The following is a 27,788-nucleotide window of genomic DNA, read 5'->3' as shown; positions in this document are numbered from 1 at the left end:
GTGTCGTGCTCATCATGCCGTGTTCATCATTGTTTTACAGGTTTTGTATATTTAGAGAATTGAAGGCTAGCTTCAAGCTGAACTCTAGGCAGATTTATAGAATACAAATAAATCTGTAATCAATAAAACATCATTAACCCCTTTCTGACAACCTTGGTATCCTTTTAACTGGGCTATTATGCCTCTGGGGCAGTAAGGTCTACCTAATCATGTGACCACTGTGATTGGCGGTCATTGGTCACATGATTGGAAGCTGGTCCTGATCTTTAGTATACAATCAAGCTGTCTTTGTCAGCTTGGTCACTGTGCCATGAACATTCTGCCAGAACCCTGCCACCCATAGATGCATACACTATGTTGTCAAAAGTATTGGGACTCCAGCCTTCACATGAACTTAAAGAAGTAGTAAACCGTTCTTACTTCCTCTTTGTTTCCCTGCAAAGGTAAAGCATAATGGGCTACTGTGCATCGCCCATTATGTGTCACTTACCTGATACAGGAGCCAGTGATGTCACCGCTGTCCCCTCTTCCACGAGTTACCCCCTGAATAAGCTATGCACCAAGAGTGGGAAGCAAGATGCCATTGAAAAAAAACACAGACAAGGCCGGGATCTTGCTTTTGATAGAAGTCAAGGCCAGCATCATTTCTGATCCCATATACAGGAAATCAGGGATCCTGCCTATGACAGACTTCCTGGCGTGCCAACCGCCGGATCCACACCAAAAAAACCTATGCCTTCCAGACTCTATAGTAAGTGATTTTGGAAGCTGGCTTCCCGGCATTAATCAAAGGAGACACTACCGAAGGAGATCACCAACGATCCTTTATAGAGTGTGGGATTCAACAGTGAAACCTGGTGGGTTTTACTTCCCTGCAAAGATAAAGCATATTGGGCTACTATGCATAGTAGCCCCATTATGTGTAACTTACCTGAAACCGAAGCCTGCGATGTCACTTCTGTCCCCACTAGCAGCGAGCGTCCATCTTCAACCCCTCTTCCTTCCGGGGCCACGAACTCTGGCTCTGTGACTGGCCGGAGTCACGTGACATCACTCCTGGGCATGCGCACGGGAGCCACCAGTCACGGTATGACCCCCTTTAGAAACGGCACAATGTGCCCTTTCTAAAGTGTGCATGCGCCGTAGACATCAGCGAATGGCTTTTTTGTAAATATCTCCTAAACCGTGGAGCTTTAGGAGATATTTCCAGCACCTACAGTTAAACCTTAATATAGGCTTACCTGTTGGTAAAAGTGGCTGTACAGCCACTTTAATGGCACTCCAGTCTTAGTCTGTAGGGTTCAATATTGAGTTGTTCCACCCTTTGCAGCTATAACAGCTTCAACTCTTCTGGGAAGGCTGTCCACAAGGTTTAGGAGTGTGTCTAGCATTTGTGAGGTCAGGCACTGATGTTGGACGAGAAGGCCTGGCTCGCAGTTTCTGCTCCAATTCATCCCAAAGGTGTTTTATCGGGTCGAGGTCAGGACTCTGTGCAGGCCAGTCAAGTTCCTCCACCCCGAACTCGCTCATCCATGTCTTTATGGACTTTGCTTTGTGCACTGGTGTGCAGTCATGATGGAACAGGAAGGGGCCATCCCCAAACTGTTCCCAAAAAGTTGGGAACATGAAATTGCCCAAAATGTCTTGGTATGCTGACGCCTTAAGAGTTCCCTTCACTGGAACTAAGGGGCCAAACCCAACCCCTGAAAAACCACCCCACACCACAATCCCCCCTCCACCAAATGATTTGAATGAATGAATGAATGAAATACTTGTATAGCGCACAATGCGAACTGAATCGCCTCTAGGCGCTGTGGCGAGCTTTGATCATCAGCTAGAAGAGGAAGGTCTTGAGTTTTTTCCTAAAAGCCAGGTGATTTTCTTCCAGGCGGATGTTGATTGGTAGAGCATTCCATAGCCGAGGCCCTTGGACAGCGAATCTCCGATCCCCCTTGGATTTATACCGGGCTTTGGGCACGAGGAGGAGGTTTTTGTTGGCTGATCGAAGACTGCGGTTTGGTGTGTAATGATTTATTTTCTCCATTAGGTATTGCGGAGCTTCTCTATGCACGCATTTGTGGGTGAGGCAAAGGGTCTTGAACGTGATCCGATTTTTTTACGGTTAGCCAATGTAAGCTCCTCAGTGAAGGAGAGATGGATTCCCAGGGTTTTTTTCCTGTTATCAGCCTTGCCGCCGTGTTTTGGATCAGTTGTAATCGCGCAAGTTGATATTGTGGTAATCCTATGTAAAGCGAGTTTGCGTAGTCCAGTCGTGAATTAATGATTGTTCCAACTACCACTGCTTTGTCATTCTTTGGGATAAAAGGGATGAGTCTGCGAAGCATGCGCAGCAGATGGTGAGATCCACTGACTACAGATCCTATTTGCGCATCCATTGACATTTGTGCATCTAAAATAACCCCGAGACGCTTCGCTTTGGTCTTTGGGGAGATAGTCTGCCCAAAGACGGTTGGTGGAGACCAGGAGGTTTTGGTTGCGGACTTATGATTTGGGTGTAAGATAAGAAGCTCTGTCTTTGATTGGTTCAGCCGGAGGGAGTTGGTGGTCATCCAGTCCTCTATTGATTTGAGGCAGTTTTCAAGTTGTTGTTGGTGATCTTTTTTTCCATTGATCCGGAAATAAAGTTGTGTGTCGTCAGCGTAAGAGTGGAAGCAGAGATCTGAGCATCTGATGATTTGAAGGAGTGGGCGAATGTAAATGTTGAAGAGAACGGGTGACAACGGAGAGCCTTGAGGGACTCCGTGCACAAAGCAAGGTGCACAACGCAAGCACAAACCAGTGCACAAAGCAAGGTTCATAAAGACATGGATGAGCGAGTTTGGAGTGGAAGAACTTGACTGGCCTGCACAGAGTCCTGACCTCAACCTGATGGAACACCTTTGGGATGTCAGGAATCTGTGTAGCCCAGTCAAGTTCCTCCACTCCAAACTCGCTCATCCATGACTGACAGCGAGGAAATGAGGCGGGCTCTTTCTGACTTGCTGTAGCCTTTAATGTAGGCTGTGAGAAGCTCACAGTGTGCGGAGATATTAGAATATAAGCCATTTCAGTACAGAAGGAGGGGGGGGGGGGGTCGGTACAAGTGAACAGAAGTCTCCAAGTTGCTTCAGCCAGCCGGATGCAATGGGAAGGAGTGAGTTGGGCTCACTGGTGCACACACACTATTGTGGAGTACACAGAATATAAAGGGTGAATATGAAGAGTCTCACAACTTGAGGACGCCAGATGTTTAGTCCTCTGATGTAAACAATGCGGCGCTCTGTACAATTCATCGCACTTGTGTTTGTTGTTGCTGTCAATATTCTAAGTGAGAGGAGGGCAGCGGCAGAGGGAATGTTTTAGAAGTTCTCTAAACTAATCAAATTTATTTGACAACCAAAAACTTGAAACATAAAAAACAGAGAAAGTTTGTGTTCCTGTGAACAGGCAGCTGACACTTACACCACTTCTTATGGACGCAACATTCTGCATGGTTTTGTCTTGGCTTTGTAGCTGCTTGTATCTTGAATTATTATTATTATATACAGGATATAGCGCCTACAGTTCGCACAGTGCTTTACACAATTAACACAGACAGTACAGTTACAATACAACTTAATACAAAAAGGAATCAGAGGGCCCTGCTCGTTGGAGGTTGCAATCTAAGAAGTCTTCATTCTTACCAGGGTGGATAAAAATCCAAAGATTTTTTTTTATATTTAAAATCTGATTTTTTTTTTTTATATTTAAAATCTGATTTTTTTTTTATATTTAAAATCTGATTTTTTTTATATTTAAAATCAGATTTTTTTTTTATATATATTTAAAATCTGATTTTTTATATATATATATTTAAAATCAGATTTTTTTATATTTAAAATCTGATTTTTTTATATTTAAAATCTGATTTTTTTATATTTAAAATCTGATTTTTTTATATTTAAAATCTGACTTTTTTATATTTAAAATCTGATTTTTTTAATATTTATTTAAAATCTGCTTTTTTTAATATTTATTTAAAATCTGATTTTATTTAAAATCATTTTTTTAATTAAAAAATCTGTGCTTTTTTTAAATTTAAAAATCTGTGCTTTTTTAATCTGTTTTTTTTATCTGTTTTTAAATCTGTTTTTTTTTCTTTTTTAAAATTTAATACCTGTTTTTTTTTATTTAAAATCTGATTTTTTTTATATATTTAAAATCTGATTTTTTTTATATATATTTAAAATCTGATTTTTTTTATATTTAAAATCTGATTTTATTTAAAATCAGTTTTTTTCATTTAAAAATCTGTGCTTTTTTTTTATCAGTTTTTTTAATGTTTTTCTTTTTTTAAATTTAATACCTGTTTTTTTTTTATATTTAAAATCTTTTTTTTTATTTAAAATCTTTTTTTTTATTTAAAATCTGATTTTCTTTTTATTTTTATTGGATTTTTTCGATTTTCTTTTTAATTTATTTTAATAAAATGCTCTTGGAGTAAAAATCTTTTTTTTTTTTTTTTTTTTTTTATATCTCTTTATTGGTTTAAACAAAACACAGACAGTTAAACATACATTGGTTTTACAAGGCAACAATGGGAGCCCCGTGGGGACTCTATTGGTTGTGTCGTACATGGATAGCAGGCAGATAACATACATTGTTTGTATAGTTACACATGTCCCTGGGTCCCCGGGTACTGTAGTTAACATTCGTGTGTGATGATATAACATCTGATGTATTTGATTTGCACAGTTGATACTCCCTTGAGAGCTGTTTGGGCAGGTACTACTGGGGGGGGCCTCCGAAGCAGAGAAGGGATCCGCCAACCATTTAGACCAGACCTTGTCATACTTGTTGGGGCAGTAAAAATCTATTTAAGATACATTAATAATTTGGTTCATTTAGCATGAAATGGAGCTTAATTATGTAGCATGAGGCTGTATATTCTGCGATATTTAAATTTTTTGGTAAACTCATGCAATGAATCCAAGCTCTGCAAGCTGAAATAACATGCACTGCATTGATGCATTCACACAATTTCACAGTAACTACCAGCAAGAATGAGTCCTTACATTTAAAAAAGAGCGCCTGTCATTTGAGATCCATCATGGCAGCGCCTGTTATCGGGCGTCCACTCACCCGCTGCCGCCACCTCCCTCACCTTGGTGTGTCACTGCCACCATCACCAGCTGTCCCATTAAAGCGAATGGGACTGTCGGTGTCTCAACAGCGGGTCGGAGGAGGAGCCGCTGCGGGACAGAGATGACAGTTACTGTTTAAAAAAATGACTTTAAATCGAGTCTTTTTACTAGTGATATAAATTGTGATTTAAAGCGACTTGATTTACACCAAATCCACCCCGTTTCTTACAATGATTTTTTTTTTTGTGTGCTTTTTGACTTGCAGTTCTAGCCGACAACCTGAAATCTAACCCCGGGATCAAGTGGCAATATTTTAGCTCTGAAGACGGAATCTTTACCGTGTTCCCGGCACACAAGTTCAGATGTAAAGGGAGCTACGAACACCGCAGCAGGTGAGTGCCTCAGATATGATCTGCACATTTCATCCATCATTTTCTCAATTTAGAGGTAAAATTAAAGAAGTGTGGCTCAAGCTTTTTTAGGTGTACTTCTGTGGACAACAGGAGTGCAATTAGTTTTGGCGCCCTTGTGAGCCATTTTCAGCTGACAGAGGGGCTAAAGCCGGTCCGGGCTCTAAAAAAGACCCTGACCATGTGGCCGGGATCCACCCGGAAGCCTGGACCGGCAGCTGGCTCATCTTCTGAACCAGTCACTGAGAGCCTGAGCCAGCCCCTCCCGTCCCTTCCGCAGCTCAGGGCTCCAGTGTGCTCCGGAGGGGCCGAGTAGAGAGTCGGTGATGGACAAGTCAGCAGCTCTCTGCAGCTGAGAACTGAGCGATCAGTGGTGTTTGATCGCTCAGTTCTTGGTCTTAGAGGCGGTGGGGGATAATCTGCAGCTGGGAGCAGTGCTGTAGCCATCTAGGTGAGAATGATTTATTTTATTTTTTTTGGTAAGTCCCATACTTCTCTTTTAACCACTTCCGGACCGCCGCACGCCGATGTACGTCCCTACTTTGGGGACGGATATCGTTGTTATGACAGCAGCTAGCTGCCATAACCCCCGGTATCCCCATGTTCAGCCGGCAGTCCGGTACAAGATACGTGGTCTCTGCGGCAGATTCGCCCGCAAGATCACTTTTATCTGCAGTGGGAGAGGGCCCCCCCTCCCGCCGCGATCCGGTGCCATCCGCCGCTTACCGGAGACATCTACATCCTTCTCATGGAGACGAGTGAGGGGAAGATGGCCCCCCATCTCCATGACACTGCAGGGCAGAAGCGACGTCATAGCTCTTAAGGGCCATTTTTTCTTTTTTTTTTATTGCATTTTAGTGTAAATATGAGATCTGAGGTCTTTTTGACCCCCAGATCTCATATGTAAGAGGTCCTGTCATGCTTTTTTTGTAATAGGAATAAAAGTGACACAATTTTTTTTTCTTTTTTTTAAACTGTGTTTGTTTTTTTTAAATGCGCCCCATCCCGCTGAGCTTGTGTGCAGAAGCGTACGCGAGTAACGCCCGCATATAAAAACGGTGTTCAAACCACACATATGAGGTATCACCGCGATAGGTAGAGTGAGAGCAATAATTCTAGACCTCCTCTGTAACTCAAAACATGCAACCTGTGGACTTTTTTAAATGTCACCTATGGAGATTTTTAAGGGTAAATGTCTGTCGTCATTCCACGAGCGTGCGCAATTTTGAAGTGTGACGTGTTGGGTATCAATTTACTCGGCGTAACGTTATATTTCACAATATAAAAAAAAAATTGGGCTAACTTTACTGTTGTCTTATTTTTTAATTCAAAAAAGTGTATTTTTTCAAACAAAAGTGCGCTTGTTAAGACCGCTGCGCAAATACGGTGTAACAAAAAGTATTGCAAGGACCGCCATTTTATTCTCTAGGGTGTTAGGGAAAAAAAATGTATAATGTTTGAGGGTTCTAAGTAATTTTCTAGCAAAAATGTTTTTAATTTGGAAACACCACATCTAAAAAAGATGCCCAGTCTTAAAGTGGTTAAATAGAAAATTTACATATGAGTAAGTATAAGTATTCTGCATTTCAGAATACTTTATAAATTACAAAGGGAAATTATTGCAGCACATGCCACACTCAACAAAGACAACACAAGATCGCAACAATGAAGAGAACAAAACACAGACACAACACAATTCCCAATAACAGTTATTAGCAGATCTATAGAGAGAATATAGTTACATAGTTAGTAAGGTTGAATAAAGACACCAGTCCATCCAGTTCAACCTGAGTGTCCACAATTGTCCCTCTCCCTGTACATTGCACACTCACATTGGTCCCTACCCTCAAGGAGCCCACAATCCAAGGTCCCCACACATATACTAGGGCCAATTTTGGAAAGAAGCCAATTAACCTACCTGCATGTCTTTGGAGTGTGGGAGGAAACCGGAGAACCCGGAGGAAACCCACGCAGGCACAGGGAGAACATGCAAACTCCAGGCAGGTTGTGTCGTGGTTGGAATTTGAACCAGCTCGCTAGGCGAGAGTGCTAACCACTACACCGCTGTGCCGCCCAGATCCTTATATGACCTTTTTTGAAGCCTGGATGCCCAGTGTCAGTATATTTTGGTTAATGTGACAACAACGCAATAATCTGCTTACCTAAATAGCTTTTCACACTGCCTTATGCGAACTGCTGGGAGTGTCAATAGAAAGATGACAACGCCCCCAAATCAGTTTGCATATTGCAGGGCAAACTGTCAATTCGGACAGGAATCGGAAGGCGTGGGTGTGAACACCCATGCAATTTGATTCTGGTACGGACAAAAAAAAAAGGGAGGTCCTGTGCGAGTTTGGTCCAAATGCGATGCAAATTCAGCCATACAATCTGTATGGCTGAGTTTGCATCACACAGACATCGCATGTGATTTGTACTGTAGTGCGGTGCGAATCCCATCCGATGTTGGACAGCGTATCTGTGTATGAACCGAGCCTGAAGACCGCTGGGCTAGGGCAATGCTGCATCTGACTAATAATCTCACAAGATCTGGAATTGGATTGGGTGATGTCATTACTGTGCTACTCAATGTTCTCTTGCTGGAGTGGAAGCTGTATCCAATGACCTGCAGTGCAAGGGTCTCCCTGCTTCTGCCTCCTCCATTCTCTGGGTCTGTGCTTCCTCCACCTCGCCTGCTTGGCAAGTCTGTTAACGGGGAAAGATCAGAAGCCCATGGCCACCCTAAGGAAGTGTCAGATCTAAATAGCCCTGTATGGAAAGAAGAGAGATTCGAGGGATTTGCGTTTCAAATTCGGATGTCTGGGAGCTGTGTTTCTAACTTCATGTTTGATAGAACCCCTCCCTTTTTTTTTTTTTTTCCCCCTCCACTGCTCTCCCTTGCTAAGCATGATTCTACCACCGATATGAGAAGTTGATGCCTAGGCTGTTCACAGCAGTTCACTTGACAATCTGTTTATATAGCCAAGCATCAGAGATTAGTTCTCAACACTTTCCACCTCAGTCAGGCCCCCTTGTCAGATGCCCGAGCAAGAACATTAGACACCCCTCTCCTCCATGTTAGACAGGCAGAGAGAGAGGCTGGAGCCCAGGCCCTGAGTGATGCTTGAATGGTTTACACAATGAACCTTCAAGACACAGATCATTAAAGTCGGTGGATTTGTCTTCCACAATGTACATGGCTTGTTCCAGGATAGGTTCAGCGGGGCGTTGTTGGAGAGGCTTGTACAGAGGTCCTTGAGTTTGTTTGGCAGAAACACTTTAGACGCGAAGTGACCGAACAAAGACTTGACGAAGACATCTCGCTGCTGTTACAGTCATATAATGTAGAAATCGAGGCGATTTGTGACTTTGATGGCGGCTTAGATTGCAGTCTCAGATGACTGTTTTGCAGGGATGGGGTCTGTGTTGGGTTTCAGGGTCACAGGTTGGTGTTTGCCAGGCTGCCAACGCATAGTTTGTGTGGATAAGGTACTGAAACACTTGGAAGTCTTTCCTGCAGGGATGCCAATTTGCACACTGCTAGCGGTGATGTAACGACGTGGCTGTGACAGCAGACAACAGCAGAACATTGGTTCCCGGTGGCAGTGTAGAGTCAACACTGCTTAAAGGGGAAACGGGCTCTGTGGAGGTTTAACTGGCGTCGGGCAAAGTTTGTGTTTGTAGTGATGGGCAGCTGCCGCTCTGCTTCCTGCAAGAACTACAAGTCTCAGACTATCCCAACTAGGCAGCAGGTCAGTGTACTGCTGTTTTAAAAACGTAGCTTAACCACTTGCCGACCAGCGCCAACAACGATATACGTCGACAGAATGGCACGGGCAGGCAAATGCAGGACCTCCGGACTCGATCGCCATGGGCATCCCCGCGATCGTCTCACGGAGTGGCCGAATGGAGAAGTGCCGTTGTAAACAACATTTCTCCATTCTGCCTAGCAACTAGTGACGCTGATCTCTGCTCCATGTGATTGGAGCAGAGATCAGTGTTCACTAAATGAAAGCCCAACCCCCCCACAGTTAGTAACACGCCCCTAGGAACACTTAACCCCTACACTGCCCCCCACTGGTTAACCCCTTCACTGCCAGTGTCATTTACACAGGAATCACTGCATTTATATAGCAGTGATTACTATATAAATGACAATGGTCCCAAAAATGTGTCAAAAATGTCCGATGGGTCCCCCACAATGTCGCAGTCACAATAAAAATCGCTGATCGCCGCCATTACTAGTAAAAAAAAAAATAATAAAAAATTATTAATAAAAATGCTATAAAACTATCCCCTATTTTGTAAACGCTATAACTTTTGCGCAAACCAATCAATAATCGCTTATTGCGATTTTCTTTTTTTTTTACCAAAAATATGTAGAAGAATACGTATCGGCCTAAACTGAGGGAAAAAAATGTTTTTTATATATTTTTGGGGGATATTTATTATAACAAAAAGTAAAAAATAATGTGTTTTTTTTCTAAATTGTCGCTCTATTTTTGTTTATAGCGCAAAAAATAAAAACCGCAGGGGTGATCAAATACCACCAAAAGAAAGCTCTATTTGTGGGAAAAAAAGGACGTCAATTTTGTTTGGGAGCCACGTCACACGACCGCGCAATTGTCAGTTAAAGCGACGCAGTGCCGAATCGCAAAAAGTGGTCTGGTCTTTGACCAGCAAAATGGTCCGGTCTGAAAGTGGTTAAATGTACTAAACCCCCCCCCCCCTTTTTTTTTTTTTACATTAACCACTTGATTACTGGGCACATACGCCCACTTCCTGCCCAGGCAAATTTTCAGCTTTCAGAGCTGTCACTCTTAAGGCCCGTACACACGATCGGACTTTTTGACAACAAACATGCAAATTAGCTGTTTTAAGGCAACATCCGACCGTGTGTACGCTCATTCGGACAAACTTTTTTGGTTTTAATCGGACTTTTGTTGGCTGTGCAAACGGACAAACTTTTTGACAACGTAAGTCAGATGGAGCAAAGTCTGATCGTGTGTACAGAAAACCATCGGACTTTTGTACAAGGTACAAGCACGCATGCTCAACCAATGCAAAAGATCAGACAATACAGAAGTTGACCAAAGGGTGGCGCTGGAGTAATTGAACGTCCTCTTTTGAAGTGCCATCAGTACGTTGAAATGTCACTACGTTTGTGTTTGTTGCCTATATATATATATATATATATATATATATATATATATATATATATATATATATAATCCGGTCGTGTGTATGCAATACAAATTTACGGCCAACGCCCTTTTTACAAAAATCCACGGGAAAGTTTGTACAAAGTCCGATCCTGTGTATGAGGCTTTTAAATGACAATTGTGCGGTCATGTACCCATTTGAAATTTTAGCTTTTTTTTTTTTTTCATGCAAATGGAGCTTTCTTATGGTGGTATTTAATCATCACTGGGTTTTTTATTTTTTGTTAAACAAACAAAAAAGAGACCGAAAATTAAAAAAAAAAAAAAAAAGTTTTCATAGTTTGTTATATAATTTTGCAAACAGGTAATTTTTTTCCTCTTTCACTGATGTGCGCAGATGAGGTCGGCACTGATGGGCTGCAGGAAAAAAGGGCACTGCAAGGTGGCACTGGTTAGGAGCACTGGTGGGCAACTGGGTAGGAGCACTGATTATGAGCACTGCTAGGTGGCACTGGTTAGGAGCATTGCTAGGCACTGCTAGGTGGCACTGGTTTAGGAGCACTGGCTAGGCACTGCTAGGTAGCACTGGTTAGGAGCAGTGGTGGGCACTGGTGAGCACTGGATTGCAGCATTGTGTGGGACCATTGTCCTTTTGACAGAATACGGTAATCGGCTTGTTTTCTCCTGACGCTGTCAGTGTGAGGGGGGGGGGGAGCTCATTACCGGCTTCTGTTTACATCACGTGATCAGCTGTCATTGGCTGATAATGTGGTAAAGGTCCAGGATCCACCCTTTATTCCAATCATTGATAAGCTGACTTCCAAGGTCTCATGATCGCAGAGCGTGCCAGCGCGGGAGGACATCCATGTACGCCCTCCAAAAAATTGACACTCAGTCAATCAACATTGACATTTTTAATCCTTTTACTGCAGTGATTAGTAAATTAGATAGGAAATTATATCATATTTATTTGTTTTAAACTCTTTTTTTTATTTTTTTTTATTTCTTCAGTTACTTCCTGGTTTCCAGGCCTAGGCAAATGGTGTCATAAGCGTCCTATGAGTCTTCAGTTAGGGAGGAGGAGTTTTCTCAGCTTAGCACACTCCCCTGCCTACATGCTTTAGCTAAGGGCAGATCAATTCCAGGAAGTGAATGCCAAAAAATCATCTGCCCTTACTCAAGATGGCTATGGCCAAAAATGCAAGGGGAGTGTTTAAGATGATTGCTCAGCAAAATAAAACATGGAGACATGGATGGATGGGGGAGTTTGCTCTGAATATTTAACATGAATTAAATAGTGTTCTTGGTTTATGGTGCAACGTATTTCCGCTTTAAAATACCAAATCTTCACTTTTTTAGGTCCACTTAATGTGATTTTTTTTTTTTTTTTTATTCTCTGGACATTTTATTATGTTGTCATATGCATATACAATTTGCAGAATGCTAACTCATTCTATTTATTGAATTAGAGCCATCTATGTGTCCACGGTGAGACCGCAGTCCAAGCATATAGTGGTCATTGTGGATCATGGAGCCTCAATCACAGAGACACAGCTGCAGATTGCCAAAGACGCTGCAAATGTCATCCTAAACTCCATCGACGAGCACGATAAGGCAAGTGAAAAAATTCAGCTGGAAATCTTTTTAATGAAGCCAATTTAGAATAAGAACAAAAGTCTTAAACTGTAAATCCTTTTTTTTTTTTTTTTTTTTTTTTAAAGCGGGGCTCCACTGCCCTAAACGTTTTTTTTTTTTTTTTTTTTTTTTTTTTACAATCACAAAGATTATGTCCTTAACACTTATAACTCACTTGTTGCATGTTTTCAGTCTTAAAGATGTCCGTTTTCTATAGCAATATCAATTTTTAATAATTGTTGTAGCCGGGTCTCATCTTACCTGTAGGCATGTGAAGCCCACAGGCATCCTCTTCCAGGATACAGTGCCCCTTCTCAACCAGGAGGCACTTGTATTCCCGATCTCGTGCATGCGCAGTAACTGTAAAGAGGAGCGCCGTCAACAGCTCAGGTTGCCATCGAAACGGGCAGCGTCGTCGGAAGTCCCGCACAATTGTGATGGCAACGGAGCTGTGCAAGTAAGAAATTACACGATAACTCGCATCAGCAGGCCGCCGCACTGACTCCTGGGAACTATGACACAAGCTCCCAGGAGACAGTGCGGATTGTGGATATTAAGAACTATCCGCACTATCCCCGCCCATATCCGCACTATCCCTGCCCATATCCGCACTATCCCCGCCCATATCCGCACTATCCCCGCCCATATCTGCACTATCCCCGCCCATATCCGCACTATGCCCGCCCATATCCGCACTATGCCGGCCCATATCCACACTATCCCGGCCCATATCCACACTATCCCGGCCCATATCCACACTATCCCGGCCCATATCCACACTATCCCGGCCCATATCCACACTATCCTGGCCCATATCCACACTATCCTGGCCCATATCCGCACTATCCCGGCCCATATCCACACTATCCCGGCCCATATCCACACTATCCCGGCCCATATCCACACTATCCCGGCCCATATCCACACTATCCCGGCCCATATCCACACTATCCCGGCCCATATCCACACTATCCCGGCCCATATCCACACTATCCCCGCCCATATCCGCGATCACCATAGACAGGAAATAGACAACATGACAAGAAAAAAAAGGTAATGCTGGGAAGAAAAAAAAAAAAAAAACTTTCCGTTTTTGAATGATGACATGTATTTAATCAGCTTGCGATATTGTGTTAAAATCGGGTGGCGCTCCGCTTTAAAGAGTGTTTACATCTTGCCAATATGTTATAAGCTCAACTTACAAAGTTTTAGCACAAGGATTAGGACATTTTAGTGACTGTACCCTGGTGGCAGCTTTTTACATAAATGCCTCCCATCCTGAAATCAAATCTGGTTTTGTTCTGTCTATGTAAACATAGGGATGCAAAAAAATAAATAAAAGGCAGCTCACCTTTTCGGTGGAATCTTGTACATTATTTTGTGATTTAGTTCCAATAAGACTTTTGGATCAGCTATGAAATTTCCTTCAAAATCGCCATTTTTAAAGCTCATCCAAACCCAAAAAAACAGAAATGTAATATATTGTAGCTTACTATTGTACTTAGATGTGGTGGCCGCTTTATTTTTCTTTTTTCAAACTTTATTTTCTTTGTTTACCTGATGATCCTGTGAATAACACACTTTTCCTGTCCCTGGGTAGCTATACTCGTTCCTCCATTGAATGAATGGAGGAACCCATGGTAGCCACCCAAGCTGGACAACAGACATACATGTCTGCCTTTGTTCATCTCCATTACATGGGGATGGGGAGATTAGCAGTTTACAGAAGTAAAATTACATCTTTTATTTTTTTTTTGCTTTCAGTTCAGGTTACGGAAAGTGATAAGGTACAGTTTTTTTGACAAGATGAACAGGTATTTTTTGTGGAAAAAGGGAAGAAAACGCGCTAGATCTACTAAAAAAATATATGCATAAAAAAAATTAATGAGATACACACACAATGAACATAGAAAACAAATATAGAGCTGTGCCAATAAACATTACATCAATCAAACTATCCCAATTATCATTCATTGATATTATAACTGGCAGAAAGTCCTTCACTTATTTTGCATAATGAAAGTCCACACTCTTAGGCCGCGTACACACGGGCGGATTGTCTGCCCAACTAAGTCCGTCAGACAATCCGACAGACAGTCCGTTCAAAATTTGAATGAACGGACTTGACCACACACGATGAACAGACAGTCCGCTGAAAGCGTGCGCGATGACGTGTACAGCACGTACGACGGGACTAGAAAAACGACGTCCAATACACTGCAATGCAACCTTCGGCCGTGTAAACCCTTTCTGAGCATGCACCATACTTAGTTCGTCCAACTTGCCTACACACGAGCGGACTGTCCGCTGAAACCAAGTTTGGACGGACAAAACCAAGTTTCAGCGGACAAAATTACGGAAATTCCGAAAGACAAAGTCCGTCAGACTGTCCGCTGAAAAAGTCCGCTGAAGCCCACACACGAGCGGATTGTCCGCTGAAACACGGACTAAGTTGGACAGACAATCCGCCCGTGTGTACGCGGCCTTAGACTTAATATAAAATGCACCACACACACACACTCACACACACACATATATATATATATATATATATATATATATATATAAGAAAGTGCCTGACTACTGAAACAAGATTGCACTTACCAGATGGTAAAAAAGCGTAAGGAGAGTTTAAGATAAATCCAACCACAACCTCTCGCTTATACCAGGTGTCTTTACAAATTTTAATAAACAATTGCACTTTTTAATTGAAAACGTCATTTATGACAAAACGCGTCTGGGAGGGCACACAGTGACGTCACCATGCCATACGAGAGGAGGACGGGCTCCTGAAATTGCCGGCCGGCTTGTTATGCGATTTTGATACATTTTAGATGTAAGTGCATTTCTTTTGTTTATTAAAATTGGTGAATGGTTTTACACTATGGGCAGTCTCTCTTTCTTTTGAGCATACCTATTGTCATTAAAGTTACGGTATTGCGGATCACCGTAGCGGCATGCCGTGAATGACGTTTCGCCCCTGGGAGAGTAAAGACACCTGGTATAAGCGAGAGGTTGCAGTTGGATTTATCTTAAATGCTCCGTACACTTTACCATCTTGTAGGCGCAATCTTGTTTCGGTGGTTGGGCACTTTCTTTTTTATATATATATATATATATATGTGTGGAGTCACCGTGGTGCATTTTATATTAAGCCTAAGAGTGTGGACTTTCATTATGCAAAATAAGTGAAGGTATTTTTTTGTACTTGCTGAAAATGTTCCTAGCCTGAAAAAAAAGAAAAGTAATGCAGCCACAACATCCAAAGATTGGTTGCAGTGATTAACAAACCTTTGTTTTTTTTTTTGTTTTTTTTAACATAGAGAAGGCCTCTCTGGCTTCTTTTCTGCAAATGCCACCATAGGAATCCACTTCCCAGGGGGGCACTCATGCGGGCTCGCTCCCGAGCCACCCTGTCTGCGTCCTTTGATACAGACAGGGCAGCTCGGCAATGAACCCCCCCCCCCCCCCGCTCCCTCATCACAGATTTTGATTGTCAGCAGCGGGAGCCTATAGTTCCCACTGCTACCAATTCGCCCAGCGAGGAGGGGTAAAGCTGGGAGAGCCGCAGCTCTCATGCACAGCGCTGGATCGAGATCAGCTCAGGTAAGTATGGGGGGGGGGGGGGGGGTCAGAGGGGTTTCGTGACACAGGTTTTGTACCTTGGGGCCAGTTTGCACCACAGGCAGTCCAGAGCGTTTTTTTTTTCTGCATCAAAAATGCATGCAAAGTTAAAAGGGCACTGATGTTCCAGTATATCAAGACGCACAACCCACACATACTGATCCTACAGGAGACCCACCTGATGGGGAGTAAGCTTATGGCCTTGAAAAAGCATTGGGTTCAGAAAACTTTTCATGCCTCGTATTCCTCATATGCCAGGGGGGTCTCCATCCTGATAAACAAATCCTTTCTGTGTACGGTTGAAGCTGTTCACACGGACCCCCATGGCAGATTTGTGATTGTGGTATTCACGGCCTGGCAACAACGGTATATTTTGGTAGGAGTGTATATCCCGCCACCTTTTAAGCCGGAAGTGTTGTATACTATTTTGGAGAGGATTACCCCGTATTGTCCAGCTAAATTACTAATCCTGGGGGACTTTAACAACACCCTCTCCCCTGATCTTGATAGGCCCACTCCATCGCAGTCCTCTAGGGGGGACCTACTGGGATGGACACACGCGGCGGGAGTTACGGAGGTGTGGAGATGGCTGCACCCACACACTAAAGCTTACTCATGCTTCTCTACGTCCTATAAAACCTCCTCTAGAATTGATTATGCGTTTGCAAATCAACTTATGTTATCAGACGTAGTAGAGGCGACATACCTGCCTAGTGGGCTGTCTGACCATTCCCCCCTCAAGATTACTATGCGGACGACGGAGAGGCGCAGCGGCTCCCTGTGGCGCCTCGGGGTCCATTGGATCTCCCATGAAGAGATAGCGGGGCGAATCCCACAAATACTGCGAGAATATTGGGAACATAACGCGGGGTCATCCTCTCCTCCCACAGTTTGGGATGCCTTCAAGGCATTCACTAGAGGGCACTATATGTCAGAAATTAAGGCAGTAAAGGTGAATCAACAGGCCACTACAACCCAGTTGGAGGAGGAGATCAGGGAGGCATCCGCTGTTTATGGGTCTGACCCCTCGATTTCCAATTTTGAGTGGCTACAGTCCACCAAACGGAATCTTCACCTCCACCTCTCTGAGGTCACCCGTTTGGAGGTATTTCACACTAAACAAAGGTTTTTTGAGCAGGGTGATAGAAATGGTAGGCTACTGGCAATGATGTCTCACCACGATACCCCTATGACCCTGATCCCCGAATTAGTTTCTCCTACTGGGGAATCTATTACATCCCGGGAGGGTATCCTAAGAGAGTTTCGCGCCTTCTATCAGACACAATACAGTACCACGCTCCCTCCTGTTGTGGATCCGGGCGAGATGGCGCTTCTCCTAGACCCCCTGGCTTTGGGGTGGCTCTCGGATGAGGAGAGGTCCCGTCTGGTCAGGCCTATTACTGCAGAGGAAGTACATGTGGTTATTAACTCGTTGGCGGCTGGGAGGGCCCCAGGCCCTGACGGTCTGCCTGTCGTGTTCTATCGATCCCACGCGGATCTGCTGGCCCCTCTGCTGGCTGACCTGTATACCCAGTGTCTGGAGGGGGGAGCACTCCCACCCTCCATGGCAGATGCTCATATTATTCTAATTCTTAAGCCCAATAAAGATCCCAAACAGTGTGCCTCCTATAGACCCATTGCTCTTCTCAACACTGACTTCAAAATTTTATGTAAATTGATCACCGTTAGACTTAACCCCCTTCTACCCTCCATTATAGACCCTGACCAGACTGGATTCATGGCCCAGAAATCGACGGATATCAACCTCCGCAGACTGTTCACCAATCTGCATGCCATACATGATAATGTGGGCACTAGAACGGTTGCCTCCTTTGATATCGAAAAGGCATTCGATTCAATCGAGTGGCCTTATCTTTGGGAAATTCTGCGGAGGATGGGATTTCCGTTGGTTTTTATTGGGTGGCTACAAACCCTATACAAATCCCCAAAGGCGGCCATCAGACTGGCGGGGGATGTCTCGGCTCCCTTCCAGTTGTCCAGGGGTACCAGGCAGGGCTGCCCTCTCTCTCCAGCACTATTCGCCATTGCTATGGAACCGGTGGCGGAGGCACTGCGGGTCTCGCCCCATATAAAAGGGCTAAAAATAGCATGGCTAGAGGAGAGGGTAGCACTCTACGCTGACGATCTCCTACTCTTTCTGAATGACACGGGCTCTTCCCTTGGAGGAGCACTGCGAGTTCTGACTGACTTCTCCAAAATAACGGGACTGCGGGTGAACTGGACGAAGTCCCAGTTGCTTGCTATTGACCCTGAGGCAAAACGGCTAGCCCCGCCAGATCTCCAACTGCAATGGGTAGAAGACATGGTGTACCTGGGGGTGAGGGTCTCAAGAGCTGCATCCAGCTTTATCCCCCTTAACCTAGATCCGGTGATCCAAGGAGTTAAGGCCAGGTTGAAAACCTGGGAAAACCTTCCTCTATCCCTCTTAGGCCGCATTAACCTAATTAAGATGAAGATCATACCTAAATTTACCTACCTATTCCGTAACTCCCCACAATGGATACCTTCCTCTTTTTTTACAAAATTGAACCGCATGTTCTCCTCTTTCCTCTGGGGCCCCGGCCCCCATAGATTTAAACTATCCACGCTGATGCGTCCAGTGCTGCGGGGGGGGTTGGCGTTTCCTGACTGCCAGAAATATTTTCTGGCAGCGCAGTTAGTCACGGTAGTCTGGTGGATGGTACCAGACGCATCCAACCCTGCGGCGGTTCTGGAGGCTGCGGTGGTCCACTCCGTGGAGGCCTTAACACATTTACCCCTGCGGGGCCCCAAAGCCCCCTACGACCTGACACCCTCCATGCACACGACTTTAAGGGCCTGGAGGGCGGGACTGGGACTGGAAGGGTTTCCACGGACTGCGATCTCCCCGCACGCCCCCCTATGGAACAATCCTACCTTACCCCATCTCTACTCGCTACCAGACCCCAAAGTTTGGGCCAAATGTGGTATTAAACTCATGTCTGACCTCACCACCGGCACAACTATACACCCCTTTAATTGCTTGGTATCTCGCAACAATATACCCCCCTCGCATGTATTCCGATATATGCAGCTATCCCATGCTTTTAAAGCTCAAGTGTTACCCAATGCCACGCAAATAGTGCAGTCCGCTCTGGAAAAGGTTACAAGGTCTGAATGCGCCAGGAAACCGACTTCGGTCCTTTATGCGCACCTCATTAGGGTCTCCTCTCCAGATCTGTCAAAGCTCCGTCAAAGATGGACTCAGGACATTCCGGATCTGGATTCCGAGGACTGGGAGGACATGTGGGACTTTCCCTTCACAATCCTGGTCTCACTTCGAGACCGTCTCATACAATACAAAATACTACACCAGGCATATATTACCCCATATAGATTACATAAAATGAGAACCTCCCTGTCCTCGGAATGTTGGAGATGTACTGGGGATCCGGGTGATTTCATACACATCTTCTGGTCCTGCCCGGCAATACAAGGCTACTGGTCACAGGTGCTATCTGTAATACAAGAAGTGGTGGGAATAGATGTAGCCCAAACCCCGCGGATCTGCCTTCTGGGATTAGTAGAGGGGTTGGCCCCCAGGATAGCGGACAGAACTTTGATAGGACTCCTACTTTTTTATGCCAGGAAAATGATCACTTTATGCTGGAAAAAGCAGGCCCCGCCGTCAATGCTGTTGTGGAAAACTCATGTCAATAAAGTACTACCACATTATAAGGACACATACCAGAATAGGGGATGTCCCAAAAAATACATGAGAGTGTGGGCCAGATGGCTGGCTGAGGCCTCCACAGCGACCACAGATTGAACATGTAAGTGTTGCCATTCTATGGGTGGATGGGATTCTTGTTGTAGGGGGTGCCTAGTATTGCTCTACTTCTTTGTATACTTTTATATGGTATAGCCATTACTGTGGGTCTAGATCACTTTTTCTACTGTCCCTTGCGGCCCGACTGAGAAATTTGGTCCTTAATTATCTTCATCGAGTGGGAGCCAACCAAGCACTAAGTTAGTTGTTGTTTGTTTGTGGACGTGCTACAGCGGTAGATTTATTATGTTGGAAGCAACTAGCTGGCCCCTGCGTGGGTCTAGTCCTAATAATGTGGCATGTCACTGTTACCTGTTGAATGTCTGTTTGTCTGTCTTGAAATCAATAAAAATATAAAAAAAAAAAAAAATGCATGCAAAGTAGGTTATATGGTTTTCAATGACATAGTTCACACCAGTGCAAGTCAGATCCAGTGCGTTTCAGAAAAAAAAAAAAAGTAAAACGTGCTGCTTTTTTTCTGCACTGGACTGTACGGGAACGCAGTAAAATGCATCAAAAACGCACCGGAACAGGTTTTAACCACCTTAGTGCTGCCATATTGTAAAACAAAAAGGCTATGATTAGTGCAGATGATACGCACAGAACCAGAGTGTTCTCTGTGCCAGGTGATCAATGTACAGCAAGTCTCCGGGTTGCACACAAGATCGGTTCTGTAAGTTTGTTCTTAAAGCGGAGTTCCACCCAAAAATCGAACTCCCGCTTTAAGGGAAGGCGACCCCCTGACATGCCATGCCAGAAACTCTCTTTTTAGAGGGTTCCAGCTCTCTCTTCCTCCCAGGACATCACGGCACCAGAAGGAAGTTAACCTCTCCCCCCTCCCTCTCTGCAATCATCTGGGACACGTTACAGGTTCCAGATGATTGCCCGTCCAGTCACAGCTCGCCGCGCGGCTCACGCATGCACAGTGCGTGCACCCACAGTGACAATGCCGGCGCCGCAGAGATGAGGGGGGGCTTCATTCCCCCGCATCGCTTGACCCTGGGACAGGTAAGTGTCTGACTATTAAAAGTCAGAAGTTGCAGTATTTGCAGCTGCTGACTTTTTACTTTTTTTTTTTTTTTTTTAAGCGGAACTCCGCTTTAAGTTTAATTTCTATGCAAGTTGGAACAGGTACATTTTTTAAGTGCAGCTCCAGCCTAAAAATAATTTTTACATTCGCATAGGGAAGGGTTAATATCCCAGTAACGTCTGTTTTGCTGTCTGTGCCTCTGTTCAGAAGATTTCACATCACATTCTGTCCCCGTGACAGCTGGATTTAGAAAAATTTGGGTTGTCATGGAAACAAGGATTGGTGATAAAGCTTCGATGGAGATACCTTTTTCCCATAATAACTCTTACAGGAGTGAATTTCCCTTCCTATGGGGTAGATTTCCTCTCCGTTCCTGTTGTCTCTCTCCATTTCTAAGTATGAGCCGGGTGTATGTAACTTGGGGGACTGCCTGTAATGACGAATCATCAAACGTAAACAGTGCAAGTGTTTTATATTCTGAGGACCCTCCTCTTTATATCACATCAAAGGGAGAGAAATATAGAATTTTATCGATGAAGGATTTAAAGTGATACTAAAGTTGTGTTTTCTATTTTGTTTAAAATGAACAAACGTGTTATGCTTACCTGCTCTGTGTAATGGTTTTGCACAGAGCAGCCCCGATCCGCCTCAGGTCCCTCTTCGTTGCTCCTGGCCCCTCCCTCCTGCCCGCACAGCAGGCAGTTTGCTATGGAGGCACCCGAGCCGTGCTGCGTGTGTCCATTCAGACACGGAGCCACGGCTGGGCCCTGTCCCTCTCTCCTCATTGGCTCGCTGACTTTGACTGCAGCGGGAGCCAATGGCGCCTGCTGCTTTCTCGGCCAATGAGGAGGGAGAGTGTCGGGCAGCCAAGACTCTCGAACAACATCGCTGGATCGATATGGGGCTTAGGTAAGTATTAGAGGGGATGGGGGTTGCTGCACACAAAGTTTTTTTTTTATCCTTAAAGAGGTTGTAAATAAAAACAAATAAAAAAAAAAGAGAAAAAAAAAACATGCAAGACAGAGGCATAATGAGCTAGTTAGTATGCATCACATGCTAGCTCGTTATGAAATACTTACCTTAGAACAAAGCCTCCCAGCGGCGCCCGCACACCGCTGAGACGACTGACCTGTTTCCTGGAGTTACTTCCGGTATTAAGGGCTCCGGTGCTGTGACTGGCCAGAACCGCGATGACATCGCCTCCCACACATGCACACGTGAGTCGCCATTCACGGCAGAGGGCTTGGAAGGAACGGCACCCGTGGCCGCTCCTTCAGAGCACATGTGCCAGTGATGTCACTGGCTTAAATGTAATGTAAATATCTCCTAAACGGTACACGTTTAGGAGATATTTGCACTACCTATAGCTAAGCCTTATTATGGGCTTACCCAAAGGTAAATGTCTGCAGAGGAAGTTTACTTCCTCTTTAATGAATAGAATGCTTTAAGATTTAAAAAAAAAAAAAAACCTTTTCACTTTAGGTTTGAATGAAGGGTGGGCAGCTTTAGATTCAAGGTGGAGGCTTCAAGGGATTGTAAAGCCTAAGGCCCCTTTTACACATGTGGACAGTATGTCCGTATTTCATCCATCCGTTTGCGGATGAAATATGGACATACATGCATTCCTATGGGATAGCGGGTGTCTGCGGATGAACATCTGCAGACACCCGCTATTGTCCGCCTCCGCAATTGTCCGATTCTGCAGACGGAGGAAAATCCTATTTTTCTGTCCATCTGCAGAGCGGATCGGATGAACACGGGCAGACGGTCCGTGCTCATCCGATCCCAAATAGAGGAAAGCGGAGAGCTGACAGGGCGGTCCCTGCACAGTGTGCGGAGACCGCCCTGCCCACCGCCGGCTCAGCGGGGACAACGGAGCGATCCCCGCTGAGCGAGCGGATCATCACGGGGCGGATCATTACTGATCCGCCCCATATGAAAGGGGCCTAAAAGTTTTTCACCTTAATGCATTCTATGCATTAAGGTTAAAAATCTTCTGTGTTGCAGTTCCTCCCCAAATCCCCCCCCCCCCCCACTTTCCTTTTTCTTACCTGAGCCCGATCCGATCCAGCGATGCGCACAAGTGCAGCGGCTGCAGTTGCTGCCGCTATCCTCATTGGACAGATTGTCGATCAAAAGCTGTGAAATGGGAACCGGGGGGGTGTGTCATTGGACGCCGCATCGGGACTCGGGAGCAAGCCTGCACGTGTGCCCCCATGGAAAGTGTCTTTCCTCATGAAACGCTGCTCTCCATGGGGGGCACCCGATGAAGAGGAGGGGCCTGGAGAGCGCCAGCGGGGGGAGAAGTAAAAGAAGAGGATAGTGGCTGCTTTGTGCAAAGCCATTGCACTATCCCAGCACTGAAAAATGGCCTGGTAATGAAGGGTTATATACAGGCTGGTACTCAAGTGGTTAACCGTTCCCTACCTTCTCTAAAATGGGGGGGGGGATGTTTTTTGGAGTGTTGCGTAGGATCTGGCTAGTTGCAATTTTCCCCAAAGTGCACTGTGAGCTATACTTGACCACTTACCTTGTAAACGGTTTAATTCAATGAGCCGATCAGGCAGTGCATTTTAAAAGAGGCATTAGAGTGGTACAATAGGAAAACATCAGGTATGAAGTATCGTGTTTTATAATTGAGCGGCAGAAGCCACTCCAAGACAGAAAAGCATGTTTTAATCATTTTGGGAGCTCAGTCAAGTAAAATAGTTGCTAAATAAATAGCAGAAGAAATATTTGGGGATAGATTCACTATTTGGCAAGAGAACGTGGAGCGTCCGACATCTGTACTCTGAATTTATTCTAGAAATAATACAGAGAGTCTCCAACAATATTCCTCTGGCAATTGGGTGTAAAGAACAATCACAGGCTGCAAGATAAATGTTTTTACAGGGCCGTCCAAGCAGTCGTGAGCCTGTCCCGTCAGATCTTAAAGTGCATCTGTGGCATATAAAGCTCTGCTGTGGATAGATGAAGATCCTGATTTTCATTTAAAGGAGACTGTAGTCGTTTTTTTTTTTGTTTGTTTTTCTGTCTTTTTTTCACTTTCCATCTACCTTCATGCTTCAGAAAAATATTAATAGTTTTTGTCCTCTCTTGACTTGACTGTATTAATAATGATGGGTAGGGATGAGCTCAGGCGCGTTCGCATGCTCCACGTGCAGAGCCCGCCAGAAAGTCGGCGCAGCGCTGCGCTAATCACAGGCAGTGAGACATTGCCCCGTCTCTGCAGTCGCATATCGGGAAATGTCTCACTGCCTGTGATTAGCGCAGCGCTGCGCCGACTTCCTGGCGGGCTCTGCATGTGTTCCATGCGAACGCGCCTGAGCTCATCCCTAATGATGGGTAATCTTTAACATAGGAATCTTTCTGCCTCTCCTCCAGATTTCTGTCCTGACTGTGGCCGACGTGGTGAGGACCTGCTCCCTGGATCAGTGCTATAAGACTTTTCTGTCTCCGGCCACCAGTGAGACCAAGAGAGAGATGGCCAGCTTCCTGGCCAGTACAAAGTCCTCGGACAGCCCCACTCAGCACGCCCACGGCTTCCAGAAAGCTTTCCAACTCATCAAAAGCACCAACAATGGCACAAGGATTCAGCCAAGTAAGTTGAATTTGTATTTATTTTTTTCCTAGAGTGGGGGGGTTGCTACAAAGATTCTCTTTTTTTGTTTGCTGTTTGTGAGCCTTTTGGGCAGATTTCTCTTCACTACCTGCTCTGGAGACACAACAAAATATAAGAGGTATGCTCTCCAAAGTGAGGGAACTTGGCTACTTTTGGCTTCAATACTTAGTCACCGATCCAGAGGAAAGCCGGCTATAGATGGCGTAAGTACCCTTAAACATTTGGGAATCCAGGTTTCTAGATCTATAGTTGATTACATTTCTCTGAATGGGGAGCCTCTTTTCCCTTTAATCAAATGCAAAACACAGGCATGGGCGAAATTGCCAATGGGAGTGATGGGCTGAATGGGTCTTGTAAAAATGACATTGCCTATAATTTTTACGTGCTTTGGCATTCCCCAGTCTATATTCCACTTGGATACTTTAAAACTATGGACACTCTCTTGCAATTTTTTTTTTTGGGGGGGCCAGTAGGCACAAACTGTCTTGGAAAGTTCTCCAAAACCCAACTTATTTTTTTAGGAGGCCTTGCTGTTCCTGCTTTTGGATACTCATTACTTGGCGGCACAGCTTTCCCATTTTTATCACATTGATAAATATGATAAACAAAGATTTCTCTCCCTGGTCTGCAGTCCTTTGGATTCACAACTCCCACGTCCGTTTCTGTGATGTACTGCTTGGCCCGACCGGTTCTCTGGTATTTCCAAGCAGCTTTGACCTTCTATTCCAGCACAAGAGGACCTGGGACTTGCCAATATCCAGGATGAACTGTCCTGAATTTCATAGTAACACACCGTTGTGGTATAATAAAGTTTTACCTGAACTCCTCCAGATACTTGATCCTACAATCTGGATATCCAGAGGAGTATACCTACTAGCTCATTTTCTTAAGAATAGTAAAATCAAAACGGTTGTCCAATTAAAAGTAGGGTTTACTCTCCTGAACCATATGCTATTTCGTTTTTTCAAAGAACATGTACTACACACACAATTTGCAGGTGCTTACCCAGCTTTGCTCTCCCTGGATGTTCTAGATGTGATAAGAAGTAATGAATCACGCAAACTTATATCTATTTTTTATGACCTGATCATTCCTCCAGCTGCAAACCAACTTGCTTATTCTGTTAAGACTAGATGGGTAGGTGTGGTTGGAGAGGTGAATGATGAGGAATGGAATGAAGTACTGGAGACCTGTAAAGTAAAGCAATGTCTCCTAAGATGTCTGATAAACTTACACAAGTATACAGTGCCTTGCAAAAGTATTCACCCCCTTGGCTTTTTATCTATGTTGTTACATTACATCCTTTAGTTCAATTTTTTTTTTATCTGAATTATGTGATGGATCAGAACACAATAGTCTAAGTTGGTGAAGTAAGATAAGAAAAAATTATACAGAAAACAATTTTTCAGAAACAAAAAACTGATAATTGGCATGTGCGTATGTATTCACCCCCTTTGTTATGAAGCCCATAAAAAGCTCTGGTGCAACCAATTACCTTCATAAGTCACATAATTGGTGAAATGTTCACCTGTGTGCAATCGAAGTGTCACATGATCTGTCATTACATATATTCACCTTTTTGAAAGGCCCCGGAGGCTGCAACACCTAAGCAAGAGGCACCACTACCCGAACACTGCCATGAAGACCAAGGAACTCTCCAAACAAGTAAGGAACAATGTTGTTGAGAAGTACAAGTCAGGGTTGGGTTATAAAAAAAATATCCAAATCTTTAAAGATCCCTAGGAGCACCATCAAATCTATCATAACCAAATAGAAAGAACATGGCACAACAGCAAACCTTCCAAGAGACAGCCGCACACCAAAACTCATGGACCGGGCAAGGAGGGCATTAATCAGAGAGACAGCACAGAGACCTAAGGTAACCCTGGAGGAGCTGCAGAGTTCCACAGCAGAGACTGGAGTATCTGTACATAGGACGACAATAAGCCGTAAGCTCCATAGAGTTGGGCTCTATTGCAGAGTGACCAGAAGAAAGCCATTACTTTCAGCAAAAAAAAAAAAGGCACGTTTTGAGTTTGCGAAAAAGGCATATGGGAGACTCCCAAAATGTATGGAGGAGGAAGGTGCTCTGGTCTGATGAGACTAAAATTGAACTTTTTGGCCATCAAAGAAAACGATATGACTGGAGCAAACCCAACACATCACATCATCCAAAGAACACCACAGTGAAACATGGTGGTGGCAGGATATATGCTGTGGGGATGTTTTTCAGCAGTCGGGACTGGGAAACTTGTCAGTGTTGAGGTAAAGATAGATGGTGCTAAATACAGGGATATTCTTGAGCAATACCTGTACCACTCTGTGTGTGATTTGAGGCTAGGATGGAGGTTCACCTTCCAGCAGGACAATCACCCCAAACGTACTGCTAAAGCAACACTTGAGTGGTTTAAGGGGAAGTATGTAAATGTGTTGGAATGGCCTAGTTAAAGCCCAGATCTCAATCCAATAGAAAATCTGTGGTCAGACTTAGATTGCTGTTCACAAGCGCAAACCATCCAACTTGAAAGAGCTGGAGCAGTTTTGCAGGGAGGAATGGGCAAAAATCCGAGTGGTAAGATGTGGCAAGACTCATAGAGACTTATCCAAAGAGACTTGGAGCTGTGATAGCCGTAAATGGTGGCTCTACAAAGTATTGACTTTAGGGGGTGCATAGTTATGCACATTGACTTTTTCTCTTATTTTGTCCTATTTGTTTGTTTCACAATAAAAAAAATTAACATCTTCAAAGTTGTGTAAATTAAATGATGCAAATCCTCGAACAATCCATGTTAATTCCAGGTTGTGAGGCAACAAAATACGAAAAATGCCAAGGGGGTTGAATATTTTTGCAAGGCACTGTATATCACGCACAGAGCATATTTAACTCCAGACCTGCTGGCCAAGTTCTGTCCTTCTCATAGCTCCATATGCCCTAAGTTTTTTTTTTTTTTTCTTTTTATCTCCGCTGGCACTTTTGGGCACCTTCTCTGGCATTGTCCTCACATCCATGGGTTCTGGGCGCAAGTCATTCAGTTCCTTCACGACCAGATGGGCTCACTGGTGACAGTGGACCTCAGGCAGTGCCTTTTTGGGCTCATTTCCTGACACCGATATGGATAAGCACAACCTCTAATATCTTCATGAATCGCTATTTGGGGCTAGAAAGGTCATAGTAGGTTGTTGGATTCAAGCCGTAACTCCTACTCTTGCTGCCTGGCTCGCTGAACTTAACATCACCTTACCATACAAAAACATTATCTATGTCGATCTAGGATGCCCGGGCAAATAAAATATGGGATTGGTGGTTTACAATCATCATCGACTTGTGTTTCATAAATCTGCAGTTTATACCCGCTGGCACTGACATCAAGTACTTA

General features: G+C 44.3%; 1 protein-coding gene across 1 annotated transcript in view; it reads left to right on the top strand.

Moving 5' to 3' along the window:
- The window catches only part of CACHD1 (cache domain containing 1), a 241,360-nt gene that overhangs the window by 145,704 nt on the left and 67,868 nt on the right, over positions 1–27,788 (top strand). The window contains exons 5-7 of the mRNA XM_077450550.1: positions 5,389–5,515; positions 12,162–12,306; positions 24,174–24,390. Coding sequence (XP_077306676.1) covers positions 5,389–5,515; positions 12,162–12,306; positions 24,174–24,390 — 489 coding nt within the window. The remainder of the gene's footprint in view (positions 1–5,388; positions 5,516–12,161; positions 12,307–24,173; positions 24,391–27,788) is intronic.

The sequence above is a fragment of the Lithobates pipiens genome, unplaced genomic scaffold (assembly GCF_037356315.1).
Source record: "Lithobates pipiens isolate NorthernLeopardFrog02 unplaced genomic scaffold, aLitPip1_a1.2 Scaffold_23, whole genome shotgun sequence".
In the NCBI taxonomy this organism is placed as follows: Eukaryota; Metazoa; Chordata; class Amphibia; order Anura; family Ranidae; genus Lithobates; species Lithobates pipiens.
This window is presented reverse-complemented; position numbering and strand designations above follow the sequence as displayed.